We start from the raw sequence: 21,950 nt of genomic DNA on the forward strand, positions 1-21,950 counted from the left end.
GTGCTCCAGTTTCTTTCTTTTGCATGTTACTGTCCATTTGTTGAAGAGACTGTCCTTTTTCCACTGCATATTCTTTCCTGCTTTGTTCAAGATAAATTGACTGTATAGTTGTGTGTTTATTTCTGGGTTTTCTATTCTGTTCCATCGATCTGTGTGTCTGTTTTTGTGCCAGTACCATATTGTTTTGATAATAAAATCTTGAGTAGGATTTGAATAGGCGGAAGTCTGTTTTAGTGTGAGAAATGATTAGATTTTCCAAAGCATAAGATTTTAATATGTGGGCTTAAAAATTTTCTATAAGTAATACATGTTAAATTACAGATATATTTGAAAAGACACAAATAAAAATAAACCCTACCATCAGAGATAACTACCTTTAACATTTTGATATATATCTTTGTAGACTTTTTTCTCTTTCTGCATATACAGGTGTGAAAAATGCAAAAATATTGTATGAATGAATGCCAATTCATATGAGTAAATGAGAAAATAAATATATAAAAGGATAGTATTAAATTGTTTCCTAAAGATTCATTAGCAATTTTTTGCTATTATAAGCTTATATCTATGGCAATTTAATTGATCAGTGAAAGTACTGTGGTCCTTGTGATTCCTAAGGTTTTCCTTCCTGACCTCATTGTTTTGACTGATAATGAATTTGTTATAATTTTTTTAGGTGCTGGGTCTTCAGCTCTGAAGAGGCCATTTGAAGATGGATTAGGGGATGATAAAGATCCCAATAAGAAGATGAAACGAAACTTAAGGAAAAGTGTGTATTCTTACAGATGTGAACTAGAAAAGATTTGTAGTCTCAGACAAGAAAAAAAAAATTCAAAGTGAAGAATTTGATTGATTTGAATTTGAATTTTAAGAGCATATCTTAACAAAAATTGATGATTGAAGAACTTTCTTTTGTTTTCAAGTTTCATTGCTTAAGATATATTAGTATTGACAAACTAAAATTGATGTATAGTATTGACAAACTAAAATTGATGTATAGTATTGACAAACTAAAATTGATGTAGTAATTCATATCACTTGTATAATGATATTAGCATAATTTAAGTGACTTTAGAATTACTTATGAAGTGAAATTAATTTGTATATGTGTCTTCAAATTCTTGCTTTTTAAAACCTGGTGAATTTATAGTGATCACTGGGAACCTACAAATGCATAGGTTAAAGCAAAATGGTTTAATTTTTGATCTCATTTTTTTTTTTTTTTTTTTAACAGTTCTGGATAGTAAAGCAATAGACCTTATGAATGCACTAATGAGGCTAAATCAGATCAGGCCTGGGCTTCAATATAAGCTCTTATCTCAGTCTGGCCCTGTCCATGCCCCAGTCTTCACAATGTCTGTAGATGTGGATGGTACAACGTATGAAGCCTCAGGGCCATCCAAGAAAACAGCAAAACTTCATGTAGCAGTGAAGGTACAGTATTGCTTTTATTTAGCAGGGCTTTTTTATTATATGTCATAAATAAGGTGTTTATTTTCCTAAAATAACAGTATTTTTAAAGATTTTAATGACAATGACATAGAGACTTCTGTTACCTCTGGATTACAAAACATTTCTTTTTTGGTTATAAAATTAATATGTGTTGATTATATGGAGTTTGGAAAATGCAGAAAAAAGTAAAGACATAAAAAATGGGCAGATCACTAATATTTATATATAGTATGTTGGTTTTATTTACTTCCAATCTTTTTGTTTGCTTTTTTTTTTTTTAATTTTTTTTGATAGAGAAATACACAGAGTGCAAGCAGGGGAGGGTCAGAGAGAGAGGGAGATACAGAATCTGAAACAGGCTCTAGGCTCTGAGCTGTCAGCACAGAGCCCGATGCGGGGCTCGAACCCACGAACCGTGAGATCATGACCTGAGCTGAAGTCGGGATGCTTGACCGACCAAGCCACCCAGGCACCCTTGTTTTTTTTGTCTTAACTTGAGCTTACGGTGTGTATGTAATTTTATCCACTGATTTTTTTTTCATTTACTGTATTGTCAGTGTTTTCTCATGTTATTAAAATCCTCACAAATAATTTTTAATGGCTTTATGATATAACATTTGGATGCACTATTATTTGTTTAAACATCTTCCTAGTATTGAATATTTTCTTGTTTGCAGATTTTTCCTGTCATAAATAAATTTAATTATTGTATTTGTGCATATGGTACCTTTTCTGTATTCCAGAGTATTTCCATAGGGAATAGGTTCAGGATTGAACCAAGCGATCATGCATGTAGGTTTGTAGAAAGTTCCTAAATACTGGAATTTTTCCATGAGTGCGTTTGCTGTCTCGTAGATTAATGTGAAAATGTCAAAGACCATGTAGACCAAAGATTGGTTTTCACTTAAGAAAAGTTCTATTATGTAACAGTATGGCATAAGATAGAATTGGTCTGTTTTCATGATCATTCCACTTTGCAAGTATTATTAATGTAGATGTGAACATTATTCCAGATACCAAGGATGTATCAGTGAATAAAACAAAGCCCTTGGCCTCCTGGAGCCTGCATTCTAGTGTGGAAAGAATTGGAGACAGACAACAAATATACCAATGAATAAATTATATGTCAGGTAGTAATAAGCACAATGCAGAAAAATAATAAGCTGTAAAAATATAAAACAATAGATTATTTATGTTATGTCTTGTTTACAAAAGGGTACTTTAAGTATGATAAAATAGTAAGAGTTTAAAATGAGGCAGAAAAAGAATTAATGAGAAATGAGGGAAAAATCCAGGAAGAAAGCTAAAAATACAGTTTAATAACTTAGCTATAATGTATGCTGAGAATGAGTCACAAATTTAGATCTAAGATCTCTAACATCTGACTCAAAAGCTTGTGAAATGTCACTGTCTGTGACATAAGAACAGACAGTTGAGTATGAGGGTTACAGTTGTTTTAGTATAGAGATCAAGTGGGCATTCTCCTTGAGTAGGTTTTCATTAAAAGGATAGCAGTGATATCCTTTAAAGTTATCTATGATGCAGTGACAGTTTGTGGATTGTTTGTTATAATCGCCTTTAATGTAAGCTAGTGGCCTCATAGCAAGTTGCAATTCAGTAAAATATGGGGGAGTAAGAGCAGTGGCTGATTTTGTAATATGACAGGATTTAGAGCTGTTTGTTCTCATAATTACTTTTAACATTTTGGTATGTATTTTTCCAAGCCTTTTTTTTTAAACTGCAATTCTAAAATCCAGGAAGCACTGAAAATGAAAAATATTTCTCTACGTTTGATACAAACTCATTTGATGGGAAAACCTGACCTGAATTGATGCAGGAGTACTTTAGTCTTTATTATTTCATTTAATGTGAATATTTTATGTTTCTGTGCACAAACGTGGGGTAGCATCTGAACTTACTGGGGATTTGGAAAATATATAGTAAATATTTTGTATTAGCTTTCTAAACTCCGAAAAACTATGAATTCTCAAAATAATCTGGTCCCAAGGGTTTTAGATAAGGAATGGTAGGACCTACATAATGTGTATATAAAATATATATTTAAAGTAAGTACTTTTTTGTTCATCCAAAAAATGAGTTGTTTTTTTTTTTAATTTTTTTTTTTTAACGTTTATTTATTTTTGAGACAGAGAGAGACAGAGCATGAATGGGGGAGGGTCAGAGAGAGGGAGACACAGAATCCGAAACAGGCTCCGGGCTCCGAGCTGTCAGCACAGGGGCCCGACGTGGGGCTCGAACTCACAGACCGCGAGATCGTGACCTGAGCCGAAGTCGGCGCTCAACTGACTGAGCCACCCAGGCGCCCCTATGAGTTTTTTATAGTTATCACAAAGATTACTCTCCTTTTTAGTGATGGCCTAATATTTTTTTATTATCAGTGTACTGTAATGTATAATCCTTTTAGATTTCGATGCTTCTAGTTGATTGCTTTATATCTTTTTGAATAAGTCTAATTATCCCTTAAGATATATATTCTAGGGTGCCCACCTGGCTCTTTTTGTAGAGCACGCGACTCTTGATCTTAGGGTTGTGAGTTTAAGCCCTATGTTGGGTGTAAAGCTTGCATTTAAAAAAAAAAAAAAAGAAAGAAACAAGTAAACATGTGTTCTAGAAATGGAATTTCTGCATCAAGAAGAGGGCACATTTAAATGATCCATTCAGTAAATATGTATTGGGCTTCCTATTATATGTCAGGTATATATTGTCAAATTGCCATCTATATATGGTAAGTTTCAGGTTTTGTTTATTATTTAAAAAAATTTTTTTTAAATGTTTAGTTTTGAGAGTGCATGTGCCTGAGCAGTGGGGAGGGGGCCAGTGAGAGAGGGAGGCAGAGCATCCAAAGTGGGCTCCACGCTGTCAGCACAGAGCCCAATGTGGGGCTTGAATCCACACCACAAGATCATGACCTGAGCCGAAGTCAGATGCTTAACCATCTGAGCCACCCAGGCGCCCCTCAGATTCTGTTTATAAGAGTTTGAGAGTGTTTGGGGTGCCTGGGTGCCTCAGGCGGTTAAGTGTCCGACTTCAGCTCAGGTCATGATCTCACGATCTGTGGGTTTGAGCCCTGTGTCAGGCTCTGTGCTGACAGCTCAGAGCCTGGAGCCTGCTTTGGACTTTGTGTCTCCCTCTCTCTCTGCCCCTCCCCCACTTGTGCTCTCTCTCAAACATAAACAGTAAGAAAAAAATTTAAAAAGCAAGAGTTTCAGAGTGTTTTATGTTTTATATCTAACATGTGTTTATGAAAGTAGGTCCCAGTAGATAAAAATTCTTACATTCCTTACTCAGTAGCTTGGTAGGGATCTGTACCTGTTAAGACAAATCATATCAGAGAATGAAATCAAAACAAAATAAGAAAAAAAAAAACCCATCTTGCCACAGGAGCCTGGCTGCTCAGCCACAGGCACCCTGAAGTGATGGAAATCAGTTGCCAGTATTTTCTTTACTCTTCTGGCCCTTTTTCTGCTAGTTCCTCACAAAGAACACCTTGAGAGACATAATCAGCCATATTCCATGAAAAGAATCTTAGTCATTGTGGGGAAAAGGTCTGCTAGAGGAGCGAAGGCTCTTTGGAGAGGTTCTTGGAGCCATCATTTCTTCACTATCTGAAGTCACGGATAGGACTTTCTTTTGAGTGGAGAGCCATAGGGTAGAGTATGTTTCCATTTTACTTTTGTATAGTCTTTGAGGGGATCATCTGTCTCAGCCTCAGCTCCCCTTCCAGGGGAAAAAAGGCATGGTTACACTGGATTTCCCAGTCACCTTATGTCCAGGAATTGTCTTGGGATTTTTCAGCCCAGTTGATGTGTTTATTAGGTTTGATTTGTTTGCTAGACACTTGAAACCTAACTTTTTTTTGGTGTACTAGTTTTTCTGACTTTAATGTTGATTCTAGGCAAATTTTTGTTTTAGATGTCTGAGAGCTCATTACTTTTTTCCTTTTAAAACTCTTGTAGCATATACTAGTTAATACCCTCATGTGTTCATAGAAAAATGATCTAATTTGACATTTTTTTGTTAGTTGGGCTATATTACAAGTACACTGTATCCCTTGAGCTTACCCATCAGTTGTATAAACTATTTATAGTATAGTGAAATATGTTGCTACAATAACAAGTAAATAAATGAATATGGTATGTGAGAAAAGCACAGAGAGAAATGGTGTTAAATAATTTACATTAGACCTTTAATTATATATGTTAAGAAAAGCTACATGTCTTTAGTTTTTATTGGAATAGACCAATCAGATTTATTTGTGAGTCTTGACTTTCGACTTGTAGCTTGTATTAGCTAGTGTTCATTCCCGACTGATAACTATTCTCTTAGGATGAGATATTTTAGGAGAGGGTATTACAGGACTTAGATAATAGAGAAGACGTTTTCTTTATAAAATAGTGACAAGAATAAGATGTTAACATTCTTGATGTGTAGTACTACCTGAGAACTTCTAGAACATAAGATATTGAAAAGGGGTTCTTGGCTTTCTCCCTGTGATGACAAAGTATTTATGATTTGAAATGTTCAACACAATGCCAAGTTCTTCATATGAATTGGGTGAATCAGTTTCAAGTTTTCATGGTACAGAGTTCTACTTATGTCCATTTTTTATAGTTGTACTATTTTATGTTGGCAGAATCTGTTATAGAAGATGCTATTGTTTATAAAGTTTGGGCTGCCTGGTCTCTCACTTGTCAGGCTATAATAACCATTTTTTGACACACCTCTTAGGTATAGATGGGATCATAAAGAAATACAACATTAAGTTGCTCCGGCAACTTAAAACAATAGTCAAAAGCTGAAATAGATACAGAAATCCTTAGGAACCTATCTCCATATATTTTGATATAAACCTTTAAATTAGTAATTGACAGTGCAACATCAACTGCTTGCAAGAGGGTTATAAAGACGCTAGTGAACATATTGTCTTGTAAACATCTAAAAAGCAGTATAACCTGGAAGGAAATGTTAAAAGCCATGCTTGAATGTGTGTATGCTCACACACACATGCGTGCTCACACACACATGCGTGCTCACACACACACACACACACACACACACACTGTTCAGAAAACTTTATCTTTAAAAAAGATACGAAATGCTGGGCATTGAATGGTAATAGAAGAATGGATATTGGGAGAAGTCATAAAGTAACTAGGCCTTGAGAGACAGGGGTGGAAATACAAACCTAAAACTGTTCCTGGTTCACTTAGTATAGAGAATAAGTCTTTGAATCTGAATCCTTTCAAGTGTTGATTATGGTTTAAGTTGAAAGCAAAGAGGACAATAGTAGAAAGGTTCACAAAAAATTAACAGGTAAATTGGTTCCAACCTGAAGACTTCTTGATTCCCTTTCTGTGCTAATTCCTCCTAATGGATTGAGTCATAGAATTTAGAGGTCAGCTAATCAGTCTTCCTGTTTTGCAGATTGGAAAATTGAGGACCAGAGGAGAAATACAGGATTAGACTGCCAGGTCTTTTCTTTTCTATCCATTGTACTTCTTACATTATGCTGTTTTACTTTTCCCCTCACCTTCTTGGTTGAATTTGGCCATGCTGTTTCTCTACCTCTTGCCTCCAAACTAAATAAACCAGAAGTAGCCTCAGGTTTGCATTTCTGTCATCCTTTATTGAAACCTAATTACTCTGAGGATGTTTTTCCCATTCTCTGTGGTGAAATTCTAGCAGGTAAATTTTGTTTAACCAAGGATTTGTAGATTTAGACCATCTTGCTCTTCCTGAAAGGTGTTCATAGATTCAAATGTTGTGGATTTGAAACTTGTTCTCAGTATTTTATCTGTTCTCAGTGGTCTCTGATGCTTGAATAAAACTGAATCTTAATGTAATTTGTACAGGTATTACAAGCAATGGGATACCCAACGGGCTTTGATGCAGATATTGAATGTATGAGTTCCGATGAAAAGTCAGACAATGAAGGCAAAAATGAAACAGTGTCTTCAAACTCAAGCAATAATACTGGAAATTCTACAACTGAAACCTCCAGTACCTTAGAGGTATATTTATATATTTTTTCCTAAGAAAAAAAGTAGTGTATGTAGATTATAGAAAATTTGAGAGATGTGGAAAAGTGTGAATAAGAAAAAAGCATATACAAATGTATATAGTCCAGAGGCAGCCATTGTTATTATTAATATTTTGGTTTATTTCCATCCAGCCTTTTTCTGGGAGTATTTTTGTGATGGCAATTGTATTTCCATGCAGTTTTACATCTTGGTTTTTTTTTTTTTCCACTCTCAAAATATCTGTAACGATAACTGTATAATGCACAATACATAAATGTACCCTCATGTAACTAGCATTTTCTTTTTGCTGGCCACGGAAGTTCCTTCCAGTATTTCACAGTTATAATGTATCAGCACTATCAATAATAACTGAAGAGTGAAAAACCAGAAGATCTGGCAGAGGAAATTTAGGATTATTTGAAGTTTGTGCTGAGCTGTGGGAGGCCGTGGGTCATCATCAAGTCAGTCTAGCCCTGAGGGAGGCATAGCCTGATCTAGTATGTTCCTCAGACTCTGAGTATGTCCTGACCTATGAGCGTATTGCCACAGATAATAGAATGGGACAAAAATCCAAGTACTGAGTATACCCAGCATTTTTGGGAATTCATGGGGCCCTTGTTTATTGCATTCTGCATGAGCAAAATTGGCTTCAAAGTAACAGCAAGAGGTTACATTAAGTTAAAAAAATGTTTTCATTTGTGGGCATGAGTATTTATCTGAGACTTAGTGGACTATGTAGTTTTTTACTCTATAAACCCCTTGTAGTACCTGTTTACTGCCAGATGCTGCAGAAATTATGTCCAGAGCCTCAAGATATTCTCAGGCTAGAAGCATCAAAGGCATGTTCATAACTAATTATAATGTAATATGATAAGTACCGTAATGGCAAAATGAATATAATAATGTGAAATCTCAAAAGAGGAAGTGATTAGGAAACTTACACAACTATAAAATCAAAGGGAGTAAAATGTGAGCGAGGTTAGGTGATGAGGAAGATTTTGCTATGTGGAGAAGAGGTGGAAAGAAGGCATTGGGGCCAAAGGAACAGGAGGTGTAATGGCCTGGGGTTGTGAAAGTAGGTGTTTGAGAGGCACCAGGTGGGCTGGTGGGGGGTGGGGGAGCAGAGAGAGGCTGAGGCCTGACTTGTCATGGGATATTGTGGAGAGACTGTGGCGCCTGGCTTTTGAGAGGCCCATTCGTTCACAGGTGATGGTCACAGGCAGGGCAAGATGTTTTACTGGCAGTGTTATAAAGACTTAGAAAAGAAAGTACTCATTAATTTTGGGACTCAGACTATTAAGTTGAGGGGAATGAAGGAGAGGGAGAACAGTGTGGGCTGCACTGATAGCCACATCCATGTGTGGCAGTTTTGGTAGTGAACACATCCATGCTTTGTTTCTATATAATGTAGTCATGGCATGGGCGTGGGGGGAAAGAAAGCCCTTATTCTTCATTTAAATTCTTCATTTAAAATTAAAATATTAAAATGCAAATATTTGTATGTCTTGACTCATTTTTTATAAAAGTGATTTCAGATTTGGAAAGCAGAGAGTAATTACCATAGACCTAGTTTCAAAAATTACTCATTACCTTTTAAAGATGGAGACTGGACATTTGCTTTGAAATTTTAAAAAGATAGATTACAAAAAACTCTTCAAAAAGTGATTTTTTTTTATTGCATTCGACCCAGGCATGTTTATTAAACTAGGCTTGAAAAGTGGTCCAGTGTTTGACTTTTTCTACAGCATTAACCACTTACCAAATCAGCACAGAGTAGTGTGTTAAGAGGATCTTGCTGTTCATTGAATTTGTAACATAATAATTGTTTTGGGCATTCATCTCTTCAGCATTTCTTGAGCAATTACTATGGTAGAATTAGAGGCATGATCTCTAACCTCAAAAAGTGCTCAATCTTTGGGTCTTTCCTTTCTCAAGATTATAGTTGCAGTATTTTGTCATTTGTTTTATTTTTGGTGCTGTCCTGCCTCTTCATTTGAGCCTTCACACTCTTACATGAAGTACTTCTTCTCCTTATTGCAGTCTTAATCCTTCCTCGAATGAATTCTTTCTGCCACTCCTGGCATGATTTTTTTCTACAACACAAATCTAGTCCTGACTTTTCTAGATTAAATCTCTCCGTGGCTCCCCATACTTCTTGATAAAGTCAAAGCTCATTTGCATGGCATGCAAAGTCCTGTATGAATTGGCTCCTTCGAGGGCGTTTCTGATCGGGTCCTGCCTTCCTGTCCTCACTCCCTTATACAGCCACACTGTGCTTCTTGCTGTTTCTCAAACAGATGTTCTTTGCTTCTCTTGGGCCTTTCCATGGCTGTTTCTTCTGTCTAGAATGCCCTTCTCCTTTGTTTCTACCTTATCATGGTCCGGTACTTACCTCTTTAAGGTCAAATTCTCATGTCACTTCCAGGAAAACTATCCTGATTGCCATAGAAGGTGATTCCTTCTGTGTTTCCATAGCACACATCTGTTCTATAATATATACTGTTTTAAAGTGATTATGTCTGTCCCGCTATACTCTAGCTCCTTTGGGCAGAGAATGACTGCTTTTATTCTTTTTTTTAATTTCAGAATCCATAGATTGTAGCCTACTGTTTTTACCTTAGGTGCCCTTAAATCTCTTTAGAGAGAACTGAGAGATGTGTAGGAACATTTTGTTCCCATCTCCCAAGTTGAAAATTATTTCTTCCTAACCCTAAAGATGAAAAACAGTGAACACTCAGATGTCATGTGAATCTCAACTGTTCTGTCCACTTTGTTAGTCATTTAAAGTATTATTCTTAGATCATGAACACCACAGAGCAGACCCTAGAGTGCCACGTAATGGCAAGGCCATGTTGCTCTTGAATACTGATCTGTTGAGACAGCCCTACTCTAGAGGCAGATTGGCTTGATGACTGATTGCCGTGCTTACTGCTGTAGAGTTTCCATACCTTTAAAGATATTTTGTCATTTGTATATTGAGGTGATCACACATTCTAGCTCCTAAATGCTTGACAGTATAATTTTTGAGCGTCTTTTCAGCAGAAACCTAGTATAATTGTATTAATGAGAAATTTAATACTCTAAAATCTTACTTGATTGAACCTCCTTTTAGGTAAGAACTCAGGGCCCTATCCTCACAGCAAGTGGCAAAAATCCTGTAATGGAGCTCAATGAAAAAAGAAGAGGTCTTAAGTATGAACTCATCTCGGAGACTGGTGGAAGCCATGACAAACGCTTTGTAATGGAGGTGTGTACCTAGATTCAGGCCAACCTTTTCTCCTCAAAGACATAGAATATCCTGAGCTCATATGTAAAAAAGTTTTAGACTGAGTTAATTCTTTTGGCACTATGTGACTTTTGGTTTTTCCCGTGTTGTGATACATTTAAATGAAAACTATATAGAGGAATTATATGGGATAATTGCAGAGTGTTGTTCTTGATTTTAGGTAGAAGTAGATGGACAGAAATTCAGAGGTGCAGGTCCAAATAAGAAAGTGGCAAAGGCAAGTGCAGCTTTAGCTGCCCTGGAGAAGCTGTTTTCTGGACCCAATGCAGCAAATAATAAGAAAAAGAAGATTATCCCTCAGGTATGAGTTAAGCGTTAAACCTTTGCAATACTTGAAAAATATTACCAGAATTAAGTTTCCTTTTCTGTCTTTGTGCCACTTTTTCTGAAGTTGTTTCTTTTTCTTGCATTTGACAACCTTTTCCTTGAGTTAGATCGTGAATACTATAATAATCCGTGTTCTGTGGTCTTTGTAGGCAAATTATATATTAAAAAGAGGCTATCAATATTACTTGGGGGCTTTCGGTCACTCTTGATGAAGTAGAGCATTGAAGGATCTGGACTTGAGAGAGATGTTGTATTTGTTTAGGGGAGCTGCCGAGAGTATAGGGGCTTACTTTCATCAGAGTCTGCAGACGCACTTCCATTTCCTTTCCAGTTTTGTCCTTTTGCATTATTTATTTTATGTTTTCCTTTGGGGGCGACACAGTAAAACTTGACCCTGTATTGCTTCTGTGCATTCCTGACAATGGGAATGTCAGTGCTGCTGAAGACCCAGGATTATAGCAACGTCTTTAGAAAAGATGGCCTCCTAATTACATGCTTTTGGATAACAGGTTCTTCTGTTATTTATGCATCAAAAATATTTTCTAGACATATGCTATGTACATGATTGTGAGGGCAAAAGAGATACACTAGTGAATATGAGACATGTTCTCTCCCTGGTAGAAAGTTCTCCCTGGTGGAAAGTGCTGGTTCAGTAATGTGGTAGAAACAAGTCACTTGAAAATGTGTAGACTAATAGGAGGTAGCTTAGATTATTTAAGATTCTGTTTTAGTTGGTTTAGTTTCTTTTACATATGCCGAGTCTTCTCGAGGAGGGTAGAATTGATCCCGGTTTGTAGATGAGGAAACAAGGCCCAAAGAAATGAAGATGCTGCATTTAGTAGCGGAGCTAACTAATGGTAAGATCTCTTTAAATCGGGTTCTTCTCCGGGAATTCCAAAGACCGTGGGCATTCTGTTGCGTATGATAGACATTGTAGAAATTTGTTTTGTCTTTTACTCATCGTAATAAACATTGTCTAAATTCTAGGATTCAAACTGTAAACAAGGAAAACTAACTTTTACTGAGATACAAAATACAAATAAAGTGTTTAAATTGCACTGGTACACACGTGGAGGGAGAATAAGTGGAATTTATTTTCCTAAAACCTTCCAGGATGTTTGCTAAATTAGTAGAAAGATAATTGTTACCTTGTTTGTTTTGGTATGTTTTTACCATGAGTTACATCTTGTATTGGATCATTTTAGCGTTTAAAAAGCTAGTGCAGATAGTTATTAGGTAGTTAAATTTGGTTCTAGTAGACATGAGCTCTATTTGTGTGGAGTCACTCTGCTGCCACCAGATTGTTACTTCCTGACTACTTGGATTAAACTGTGTTTAAAAAAAAAAAACAAAAAAAAAACAACAAAAAAAACAAAAGATGTCTTCATGAAGTTCACCCATTTTTAGAAATTTTCCATACTAGAAGCTATAAAACTCATGTGTTCAATGTGCTTGACAGCCAAGAAGCAGTCTATTTTGGATGTGTGGGCTACATTTTTTGTCAGCCAAATAGAAAAAATGGCTGTCCCTGTGCATGATACATTCGACCTTGAAACTGTCTTCTCCCCAGTTATTCTAGTGGTACAGGTGCTCCCAGGAGGAATGAAAGATGATGATTTTTCAGTGTGCGAGAAATGTGTGTATGATCTGATGTTTAAGCTGTTTGAGATCTTGTTGACTTTATTCATTGCACAGTGAGCTTTGAGGCTCTCTCTGCACCTCCTTCCCTGCACCTGGGTTATAGCAGGGAATTCTTGTAGTTTCTAGTTTGAGTTTTTGTTGTGTCTTTATGTTAAAAAAAATAAGTGTAATGTTTAATTTACAACTAGATGTTCTTGATTTTCTTAAAATTTCAGTTTTAGAAAGGGATGTTTTAGCAGACTTGTGTTCTGTTAGTCCTTATCCTACTCTTCAGAGTTTTCTGTTTTCTCAGTTGCTCTTTCTACTCTGAAGTAAAGAAAACAAAGTGTGGGTATCCTTATCCTCACTGTACAGTTAGTGGGGAGACTCTGGTAGATGTAGAGATTATGTGACTTTACAGGAGTCTCATGGCATTTTAGAGCAAGAGGGGACTTTAGAGGTGGTGTTTATTTAATGATTGGTACATACACACATACACATACAGCAGCAGAAACAGCCTCAAAGAAATCATGTGACCTTCCTGGAATTCTCATTTTTGGCCTTCCTGTCATAGTTCTGTTTTGTGTGTGTGTGTGTGTTTAAACTCCACTCAGGTTCACAGTTGATTCGTGGTGGTTGGTTGTTGCAGTATTTTTTTGTCTGTAGGTGGAGAATTCAGTGGATTTCGAACCTAGGTATCAAGTGCCCATATTCCTTTAGTCAGGCCTAAAATGACTTTAAGTATAATTTGGCTGCTGAAATTTGTGTATAGAAAGTGAACTCTTTCTGGGTAACCCTCAAGTGAAAAGAAGAAATTATTTGCATATTTTTATGAGCCAACATATTCTCCAGAACGGCTCTGTAAGGTAGGTGTCATTTTTATTTTATAGACGATAAATTAAGGTTCAAGGTCATAGATGACTCATTGACTCATCTACAGGCTCAAGTTTCTCATAGAGGTTGTGCATTACAGAGATGATGAGATGTTAGTTCTTATTTTTCTTAGTAATGAAAATGTGTTATTTTTCACAGGCAAAGGGTGTTGTGAATACAGCTGTGTCTGCAGCAGTCCAAGCTGTTCGGGGCAGAGGAAGAGGAACTCTAACGAGGGGAGCTTTTGTTGGGGCTACAGCTGCTCCTGGCTACATAGCTCCAGGTATAGTACAACCTGTAGGAGGCCTGCTTCCTCTTCCGGGTCAGACTTTGAAGAACAGCCTCTCCTTTATTTTCTGGGGTTAATTATACACGATCTCTGGAAACATAGCAGGAGTGTAAGACGGGTGTGCGTGGAAATTCAAAAGAAGAGAATCTATGGAATGTCATAGGCTTTCCCCTGGCATCTGCTGAGTGACTAGAGGCTTCCTGGAGAGAGGTGACAGAGGAAGGATATTGTACCTGGTTGAGGGGATGTATTTTGACAGTGAGGAAACTAACAGCTGCTCCACGGATTGAGGGGTGTGGACGTTGAGCAGGGTGCATTCAGCGGGGGCCCAGAAGGTGGTTGGGTGTGACAGGAGAGGGAAGCTGCTGGTAAGAGACTCCCTCACTGGGGTGAAGCCTGCTGTTAGTAGCATGTCTTTAACTCAGTGTTTGGGATTCAATAAAGGCTACAGAAGTACAAACAGGAAAAAAAAGGGGAACTTACTTAATCCAGAGCTTACTCTACGTCAGAGACTTTTGCATAAATGATTTCACTTAATTGCTTTTTAATCTTCACAGTGTTTCCTCAAATAGAAATTATTTCCATTTTCTAGATGAGGGAACTAAAGTTTAATGGGAGAAGGCAGCTAGCTCAGGCTGAGACATGTAGCAGACATCAGAGCAGAGATTTGAACGTAGGTGTTTGCAGTTGCAGAGTTTATATTCTTTCCCTTTCACCACCTGGCTTGAGGGAGATGGGAAGAGATGCCCTCTTTTTGCCTTCTGTTCTAATACTCACGTCATTTCAGCAGTGGATACAGAGCTGTCTCATTAAAGTTAAGTTGTCTGCAATATTGAACGTATGGAGCTTTTTTCCTCTAAGTTTATTTATTTTGAGAGAGACAGAGACAGCGTGAGCTGGGGAGGGGCAGAGAGAGCAAGTGAGCAAGCTCTGCAGTGTCCACACGGAGCCCGACATGGGGCTTGCACTCATGAAACTGGGATCATAACCTGAGCTGAAACTGACAGTCTCGGATGCTTAACCAACTAAGCCACCCAGGCGCCCCCACCCCCACTTTTTTTTAAGGTTATTTATTTGCATGTATGGAACTTTTGACAAGTAAACTGCTTGTAGTTGTTGGTCAGGATGAAATTGTCATAAGGATTGAATCTTACCCCATCATTGTATTTTATGTAACATTCTTAAGAAGTTCACTTACAGCGTGTGTGTGTGTGTGTGTGTGTGTGTGTGTGTGTGTGGTTTTCTTTTGTTTTTTTATTATCTTTTTAATGTTTATTTGTGAGGGGGTAGGAGGGGCAGGGGGGGACAGAGGATCTGCAGTGGGCTCCGCACTGACAGCAGAGAGCCTGATGCAGGAGGGCTCAGACCCACAAACCGTGAGATGATGACCTGAAGTCAGAAGCTTAACTAACTGAGCCACCCAGGTGCCCCATTTTTGTTTGTTTGTTTGTTTGTTTAAGAAAGAGAATGGGCTATTTGGGAAGTTCTATGGATGATGTGGTTTTGGAATTAGACTTGTAGGAGTTGATTCCAGTGGGAGCGTAGCGCAAAGATGTGTCATACAAAGAATATATTCACTCATTCAAATATCATGTGCCTGCTTTGGGATTTTACTGTCATGGCTTATGATCGGGTAAGACATGCTGATGAAATAATCACGATTATAAACTGTGAAGGTTGTAATGAAGGAGAAGGGTATGTAATGTGAGGGAACATAACAGAGAAACTGGGTCTAGGCTTTGAGGCCTAAAGGCTTCCACAAAGAAGTGACACTTGACCTGAGCTTTGGAGAATGAGGAGGAGTTAACTCAGGGAAGACTGGGGTGGAAGAGTGTTGCACACAGAGGGAGCAGCATATGCAGAGACCCTGTGCTGCTGGACCAGGGAACTTGGCTGGTGAGAAGGATGGAGGAAGGCCGAGACATCTGTAGCGTGGAGAGCATTGTGTGTTTTGGGTGGGGGGCGGGGGGAGACTTGACAGGGACGGGAGTGATTCGAGCTAAAGCCGGATGTGCAGTCCCAGTCCTGGAGTCTGTGGTTTGGATTTTGGCCTTAGAATGCTAAGTGCAGTGGGAAGTCGTGAAGGGTTCTAAGGAGAGAAGTGACAAGATCAGACTTTTTTATAAAGATCACCATCTATAGTGTGAAGAATAGATTGTAGGGATAGAAGTGGATATGAAAAGACAAGTTAGAAGGTTTTGGTAAACTCATAGCCCAGGGCAGAGACAGTGCGGGTATCTCCAGCGGGTGCATGGCAAGGAGTGACCAGATTGAAGACCCTCCTGCAGAAGCCCAATTAATGGATTTAATGGGGAGAATGAAAAAAGAGGGAGGTCTCAAGGATTTCTCCCAGCATTTTCAGCGAGAAGAACTGGGTGGGTGACTTTGACATAGAAGGAGACTGCTGAGGGATGAGGCAGGGAGGGAGATGGAGGAAGACAAGGTTCCTTGTGGTTTGATTCTGTTTATATGTCCCAAACTAAGACACTCTTCTGTGCATCTCACTGTTTCTATTGATACTTAGTACTGTTTTGCTTTATTCCATCATTATTTAAAGGAAGCTGCTTTTATTAAATGATGACAGGCAAGTTATTGAGATGAACTTTCTTGCCTGTGCTTACGTGTTCAGTGGGGGCTTTGTCCATCCGGTAGCGTCTGCGGTTGCTTGGTCTTCGATGCCTAGCCCCCGCCCAAGTGGGAAACACCCATCATCTAGTGGTGGTCGTCGTGGAAGGCATCATATGTGTTTGCTTGTTGCCAGGCTTGTTGGCTTTATAGTAACTTTTCTCTTATGTCATCGCATTGGCCTCTTTGAAAAGGCCTGTCTCCTGAAGCTTTTAAAAATGAAGTTCTTTTATAGCTTAGAGAAGATTCAGATTAGGTCAATTAGATTATGAATAGGTTATATGCCATCTGCGGAGTGTCTTCTGTGCAACAGGGACTGTAGTAAGTATTTTTACATACATTATTTAATTACATTCCCCTGCCAACTCAATTACTGTAGAAGACTGTGAGGCTCAGAGAGGTTAAATAACAGGCACAAAGTCACCTTGCTAGTGAAAAAGCGGAGTCGAGGTTCGAATCCCACAGCCTGATCAGTGGCCAGCTTAGTAGTTGTGGTTTTATCTCTCCTTGAGGAGGCTTTGGTAAAACCCTTGAAATTGTAGCCTTGGCCGTCCAGCCAGCTACCTTTTCCTGGAATAGACATGATGTACGAACTTCTTTTTAAAGTATTAATTTCTCTTTTGGCCTCTGATACTGTTCCTATTTCATATTTCCTAGTGTTGCTTTCGGCTGCATTGCATCCTCTTGAAAGACAGGATTTGGGGAGCACTAAAGACTAAGACTTCATTGTACTATCCCCAGTTTTATGTGACTTAAGTATAGACTAAAAAGTGAAAATTTTCATCTCTCTGGAAATGTTTGAGTTAGTCCCTAAAAGCAGTTTACTCATTCAGCATACATTTGAGTGTTTTGTTTTAATCAAGAGATTTGGAACTGTGCATTCGAAGATTGACTAACATCTGCCCCAGTGAATGCTTGAGGTCATATGAGGTAGGAATAGACACTTGAGTAAACACTGTGCAATGTGATACAAGTTAGAACCTGGGGTGGGGGGGGGGGGGGGAAGAAGGAGTGAACAGCAAACCCAGGAGACTTTACAGAAGAGGTGACATTTGGTCCTGATCTAAAGGATGAGTTGTAGTTGGGCAGTTAGAGAAGGAGGAAAAAAAATCCTTGCAAGCAGCAGAAATGCTTATAGAAAAAGGGGTTGCAATGTTAAATCCTTTTTTTTTTTTTTTTTTTAGGTACAGTGTGAAGGGCTCATGTAGGTTTTATTCTGTTGTATTTTATTATTTTATTATTTTAGGGAGAGACAAGGTGAGCTGGGGAGGGGTAGAGAGAGAGAGAGTCCTAAATAGGTTCCATGCTCAGTGAGGAGCATGATGTGAGGCTCGATCCCATGACCCTGGGATCGTGACCTGAGCCAAAACCAAGAGTTGGATGCTCAACTGACTGAACCACCCGGGCACCCTTTGTTCTGTTTTATTTTGTTTAAAAAAATTTTTAAGAAAAATATTTATTTTGAGAGAGTGCAAGTGGGGGAGGGGCAGAGAGCTAGGAGAGAAAGAATCCCAAGCAGGCTTCCTGCTGTCAGCATGGAGCTAACGTGGGGCTTGATCCTATGAACTATGAGATCATGACCTGAGCTGAAATCAAGAGTCAGATGCTTAACCAACTGAGCTGCCCAGGCGTGCCCCTGCCTCTGCACCCCATTCTATTTTAGAACCCAGTTTCCCTAAAGATTTACCCAAGCAATTTAGTATTTATGGATATATTTTTTAAAATATTTATTTATTTTTGAGAGAGTGCAAGCGGGGAGAGGCAGAGAGAGAGGGAGACACAGAATCCGAAGCAGGCTCCAGGCTCTGAGCTGTCAGCACAGAGCCCGATGTGGGGCTTGAACTCACGAACTGGGAGATCATGACCTGAGCCGAAGTTGGATGCTCAACCGACTGAGCCACCCAGGTGCCCCAGTATTTATATTTTTTAAAGTTGTTTTATTGAAAGGTTAAAGATGGGGGCTTCTGTTAACACAGTATTTGTAATCCCTACTACACTATAAAGAAGCTTGAAAGATTTCTCATTTTGCAGATATGGAAAGACAACTCAGAAATGAAATGTTTAAGGACATATAAGAATCTAGAGCCAGAACAAATTGATTCAGAAACTTCTCTGTTCTTTAGACTGGTTTTTATTGACAGTGTGAGCCTTTTCCATAGGCACCAGATGCTAATGTTAGTTTTGCCAACATTTACTGAGAGCCTCTGTGCTGGGGCCAGGAATTCAGATTATCAGGAGACATGGACCTTGTCCCCAAGCTCACAACCTGATCCACATGCCCATTTTTAGCACCAGTTGAGGCTTTAGCCTGTTCTGGCACTGCCTTCTGAAGAAACCTGGAAAGTTCTGTTTTCCAACTTTAAAGAAATTAGTAATTTGAATGATTCTCAGCATTCTTTGTTCAACAAAGTATATGTAGGGAGTGGTTATTATGTGACAGACCGTCTGCCAAGTTGTGATGCAAAGGTGTCAGACTTGGTGTCTGTCACCCTAGTGGGGGACACACACACGGAGTCGATAATTGTAACACAGCGTGGTAAGTGCAAGGAGAAAGACTATTCTGGTGGGTTAGGAGAACCTTGTAGGTCATGCGAGAAATCTTTCACGGTAAGCGGGAACGGAGGGTGCGGCCACTGTGGGAATGGCTTTCGTTCATCCAGCATCTAGAAGTCCTCAGGGCCCAAGATGCCGGGCCAGGCAGTCCTTGTGAACTGGGCCAGGACCGGTCGAGTGCCCTTTGCTCTGGACTGATCTGCTTTCTTCTCTTTGTACCAGGCTACGGAGCACCGTATGGTTACAGCACCGCTGCCCCTGCCTATGGTATGTATGCCATGTTTCTGATTTCTCCTCTTAGCAGTGCTGTCACAGCAATCTAGAGCACAGTTTGTATCCAGGGTTTCTTTCATTGAATTGGAGGATCTCAGACGTATTCATTCTAGTGACCCAACTTAAATTCCCTTTGAAAATGCCACAACCTTGTGGTTCTTGGTTTGGTTGGAGTTGCTCTTCTCTCCGCTTTGCCTGATTGAAGGACTGCCTGTTCTAATTGCCTGTTTCTGACCATATGGAAATTAAATGATTTAAGTAGTTCTTCTTACAGCCAACTTATACTCCATTCAAAGGCTACTGAAGGGCCAAACCCGGTTTCTGGCTTGACTGCTCGCCGGTTACATGGCTGCACTGAAGTTTCTGGCTTGAAACCGTGTGGGTGACTTGAGTTAGGGTTAGGAAATGTTCACTTCAAATTTGTAGCCATCGTCCTTTTCCGTAAACTTTGCTTTAGAGGTGGCGTAAATGAGCCCCAGCGTGGCAGTGGGCTCTCACCAGCAGCGTTACTGAAGTGCTGACTGCAGACAGTCTGTGGTACGTGTTAAAGAATCATAGGATTGTCTCCTCTCCCTCCAAAAATAAGAAAGTAAAATAAAAGTAAATGCAGAAATGAAACTCAGTGGCCCTTTGGATAACTTTTGAATGAGGTTTATGTGGCAATGGAGGCAGTAGGTTTGGAGTCAGTGATATGCCCTCTTAGACCTTTTCCCCGAGGCGCTACACGCTGTGGGTCCGCCACCTGCAGGATGTCTGCCACCGCGAGAAGAAGAGAGCGCGGGTGTGCGTGCGCGTGAGAGAGCGTGGCGCGAGCGTGTGTGCGCGCACGCGTGAGCACGTGTTGGTGCGACCTCAGGCTGGATGTGCACGCGCACAGCAGGGAAGGACGTGGACTGTCCCACTGCTTGTGGCGTCAGCCCTCCACACGAGTCTCAGGACCCTTCATCATGCTTTCTCTCTTCATGTGTCAGCTTTTCCATCTTTGTTCAGATGAAAATTATGGGTCCTTACGACACTGCTAAATTGAAGCTTCATCTGACGTCCTAACTGTAAAAAATAAGTAGAAAATGAACAGTTTTACTACTTTCCCCTTTAAGATAGACAATTTCTATCCTGGAAAGATGTGGAGAAGCTGCAAGTGTCAAATGTTTGGGGCGAGTTTTCTCTACAGCAAAGTGCCCAGTCTGGGGTTTCCTCCTCTACCGGAATGTTTCCTCTGGAACACTCCAGTATGGTCAGGGCTTCCCCAGATTCCCCACGTCCCTGATGTGGGGTGATTGGGAAGTGAGAACTTATTCAAGAAAATGTTTTCACCCAGAATTGCTTCTAAATTCCAATTCTCTAGTTAGTTCCTTGTGGTTTTGGCCATTTGCTTTTCCCATTCAGCCACCTTGTGGGTATCCTGGCCACCTCATCCCTCCTGTGAATTAGGTCTGGGCAGTTTATCCAAATGCATCTTGATTCACTGCTCCATCGTGCTATGTCTTGCGTGAGCGGCAGAGCACCCGCCTGCTGGGGCGGGTTGTTAAGTCTGTGTCTTTCTTTTAGACAAAGTGAAGTCTCACGCTCTTCGGTACAGGTTTGCTAGAGCTTAATTTTTCTCCTTGAAACACTGGTTTGTCTAGGCTTTAAGCTGCATTCATGTTTTTCCTCAGTCTTTAATTTTTCTCTCTTGTTCCTCCCTTTCCTCTAACATTATACTTTCACCCTGTGGCCTCTGAGCCCCACTTCAGAAGGCTCCTCTCTTCCATGTGCCATATAACTGACTTCCAAAGCTGGTGAAATTTGATGCCCCCATTTTTCACATAAAAGATTTGGTTTTTAAATGTTACTGTGATGCCAACCTACTAAAACAATGCTTTATTTTGGCTGTAAGGTAAATATGTCTTTTGGCCTTTGTAAAGCTGTTGCATGTGGGGTAATTTCCCTCTGATCATCTGGTGCTCTTGAATACCTGCTGTTGCTGCTTTGTGATTTCTCCATAGGTTAAATATTAGACTAGAAATAGCAGATTTCAAATCATGCTTGAGTATGCAGAAGTTTGTGAGGCCACAAGAACTCGTTCATTACAAAATTAAGAAAGTAGTTAATCTTTCCAGATTTGCCACGCCAATATCGGCAGTAGCCATTAAGAAAGTAAGTACCTGGTCGTGACTCCAGGTGGAGCGGTCTCTCTGGGGAGCGGAGGCCTGCACGGAAAGCTGTGCTTTGGGTCTTGACTGACAGCCATCCCTGTTTCTCCTGTAATATGTGATGTGCCAAATTGAAAACGATTCTGGATTTCTGGAGTCCCTCTGGAATATTAATCAGTAGCACTGCTTTTGATCTTTGGAACTCATGGCTGCTCACTCAAATGAAATTGCCTTCTGAATATCATTCTTCCTAGGATATAGCCCTCTTAATTTTGAGTGGAAAATAACTAACGATCAAAATATTAGGAGCAATTTCAAAACAGGAGATCTGTTGAGAGGTTTGTGGGTCTCCTCCCAGATGGTTCATGTTGACTGACTAATCTGGAAAAGGTTAACGATAATTACTGTAAGATATTTTTTAACCTGAAATTTTTATTGGATTATTAAACTTATTTGGAGTCCTCTCCGTTTCTTTTCTC

At 39.4% G+C, this 21,950-nt stretch overlaps 1 protein-coding gene across 13 annotated transcripts in view; it reads left to right on the top strand.

Moving 5' to 3' along the window:
* Positions 1 to 21,950, top strand: part of STRBP (spermatid perinuclear RNA binding protein) — a 152,220-nt gene that overhangs the window by 114,884 nt on the left and 15,386 nt on the right. For 12 of the 13 annotated variants that reach the window (XR_009251419.1, XR_009251420.1, XR_009251418.1 and 9 more), the window contains 7 exons: positions 677 to 769; positions 1,235 to 1,434; positions 7,326 to 7,484; positions 10,606 to 10,740; positions 10,940 to 11,080; positions 13,759 to 13,882; positions 19,289 to 19,333. Coding sequence is in view for 9 of the 13 variants with exons in the window: in XM_058694203.1 (XP_058550186.1) it covers positions 677 to 769; positions 1,235 to 1,434; positions 7,326 to 7,484; positions 10,606 to 10,740; positions 10,940 to 11,080; positions 13,759 to 13,882; positions 19,289 to 19,333 (897 nt within the window). In the remaining 4 variants the exon portion in view is untranslated. Of the gene's footprint in view, positions 1 to 676; positions 770 to 1,234; positions 1,435 to 7,325; positions 7,485 to 10,605; positions 10,741 to 10,939; positions 11,081 to 13,758; positions 13,883 to 19,288; positions 19,334 to 19,796; position 21,950 lie in introns of those variants that run through there. The other variant, XM_058694208.1, reaches the window with a different exon arrangement.

Source organism: Neofelis nebulosa, chromosome 12 (assembly GCF_028018385.1).
Source record: "Neofelis nebulosa isolate mNeoNeb1 chromosome 12, mNeoNeb1.pri, whole genome shotgun sequence".
NCBI classification, from domain to species: Eukaryota; Metazoa; Chordata; class Mammalia; order Carnivora; family Felidae; genus Neofelis; species Neofelis nebulosa.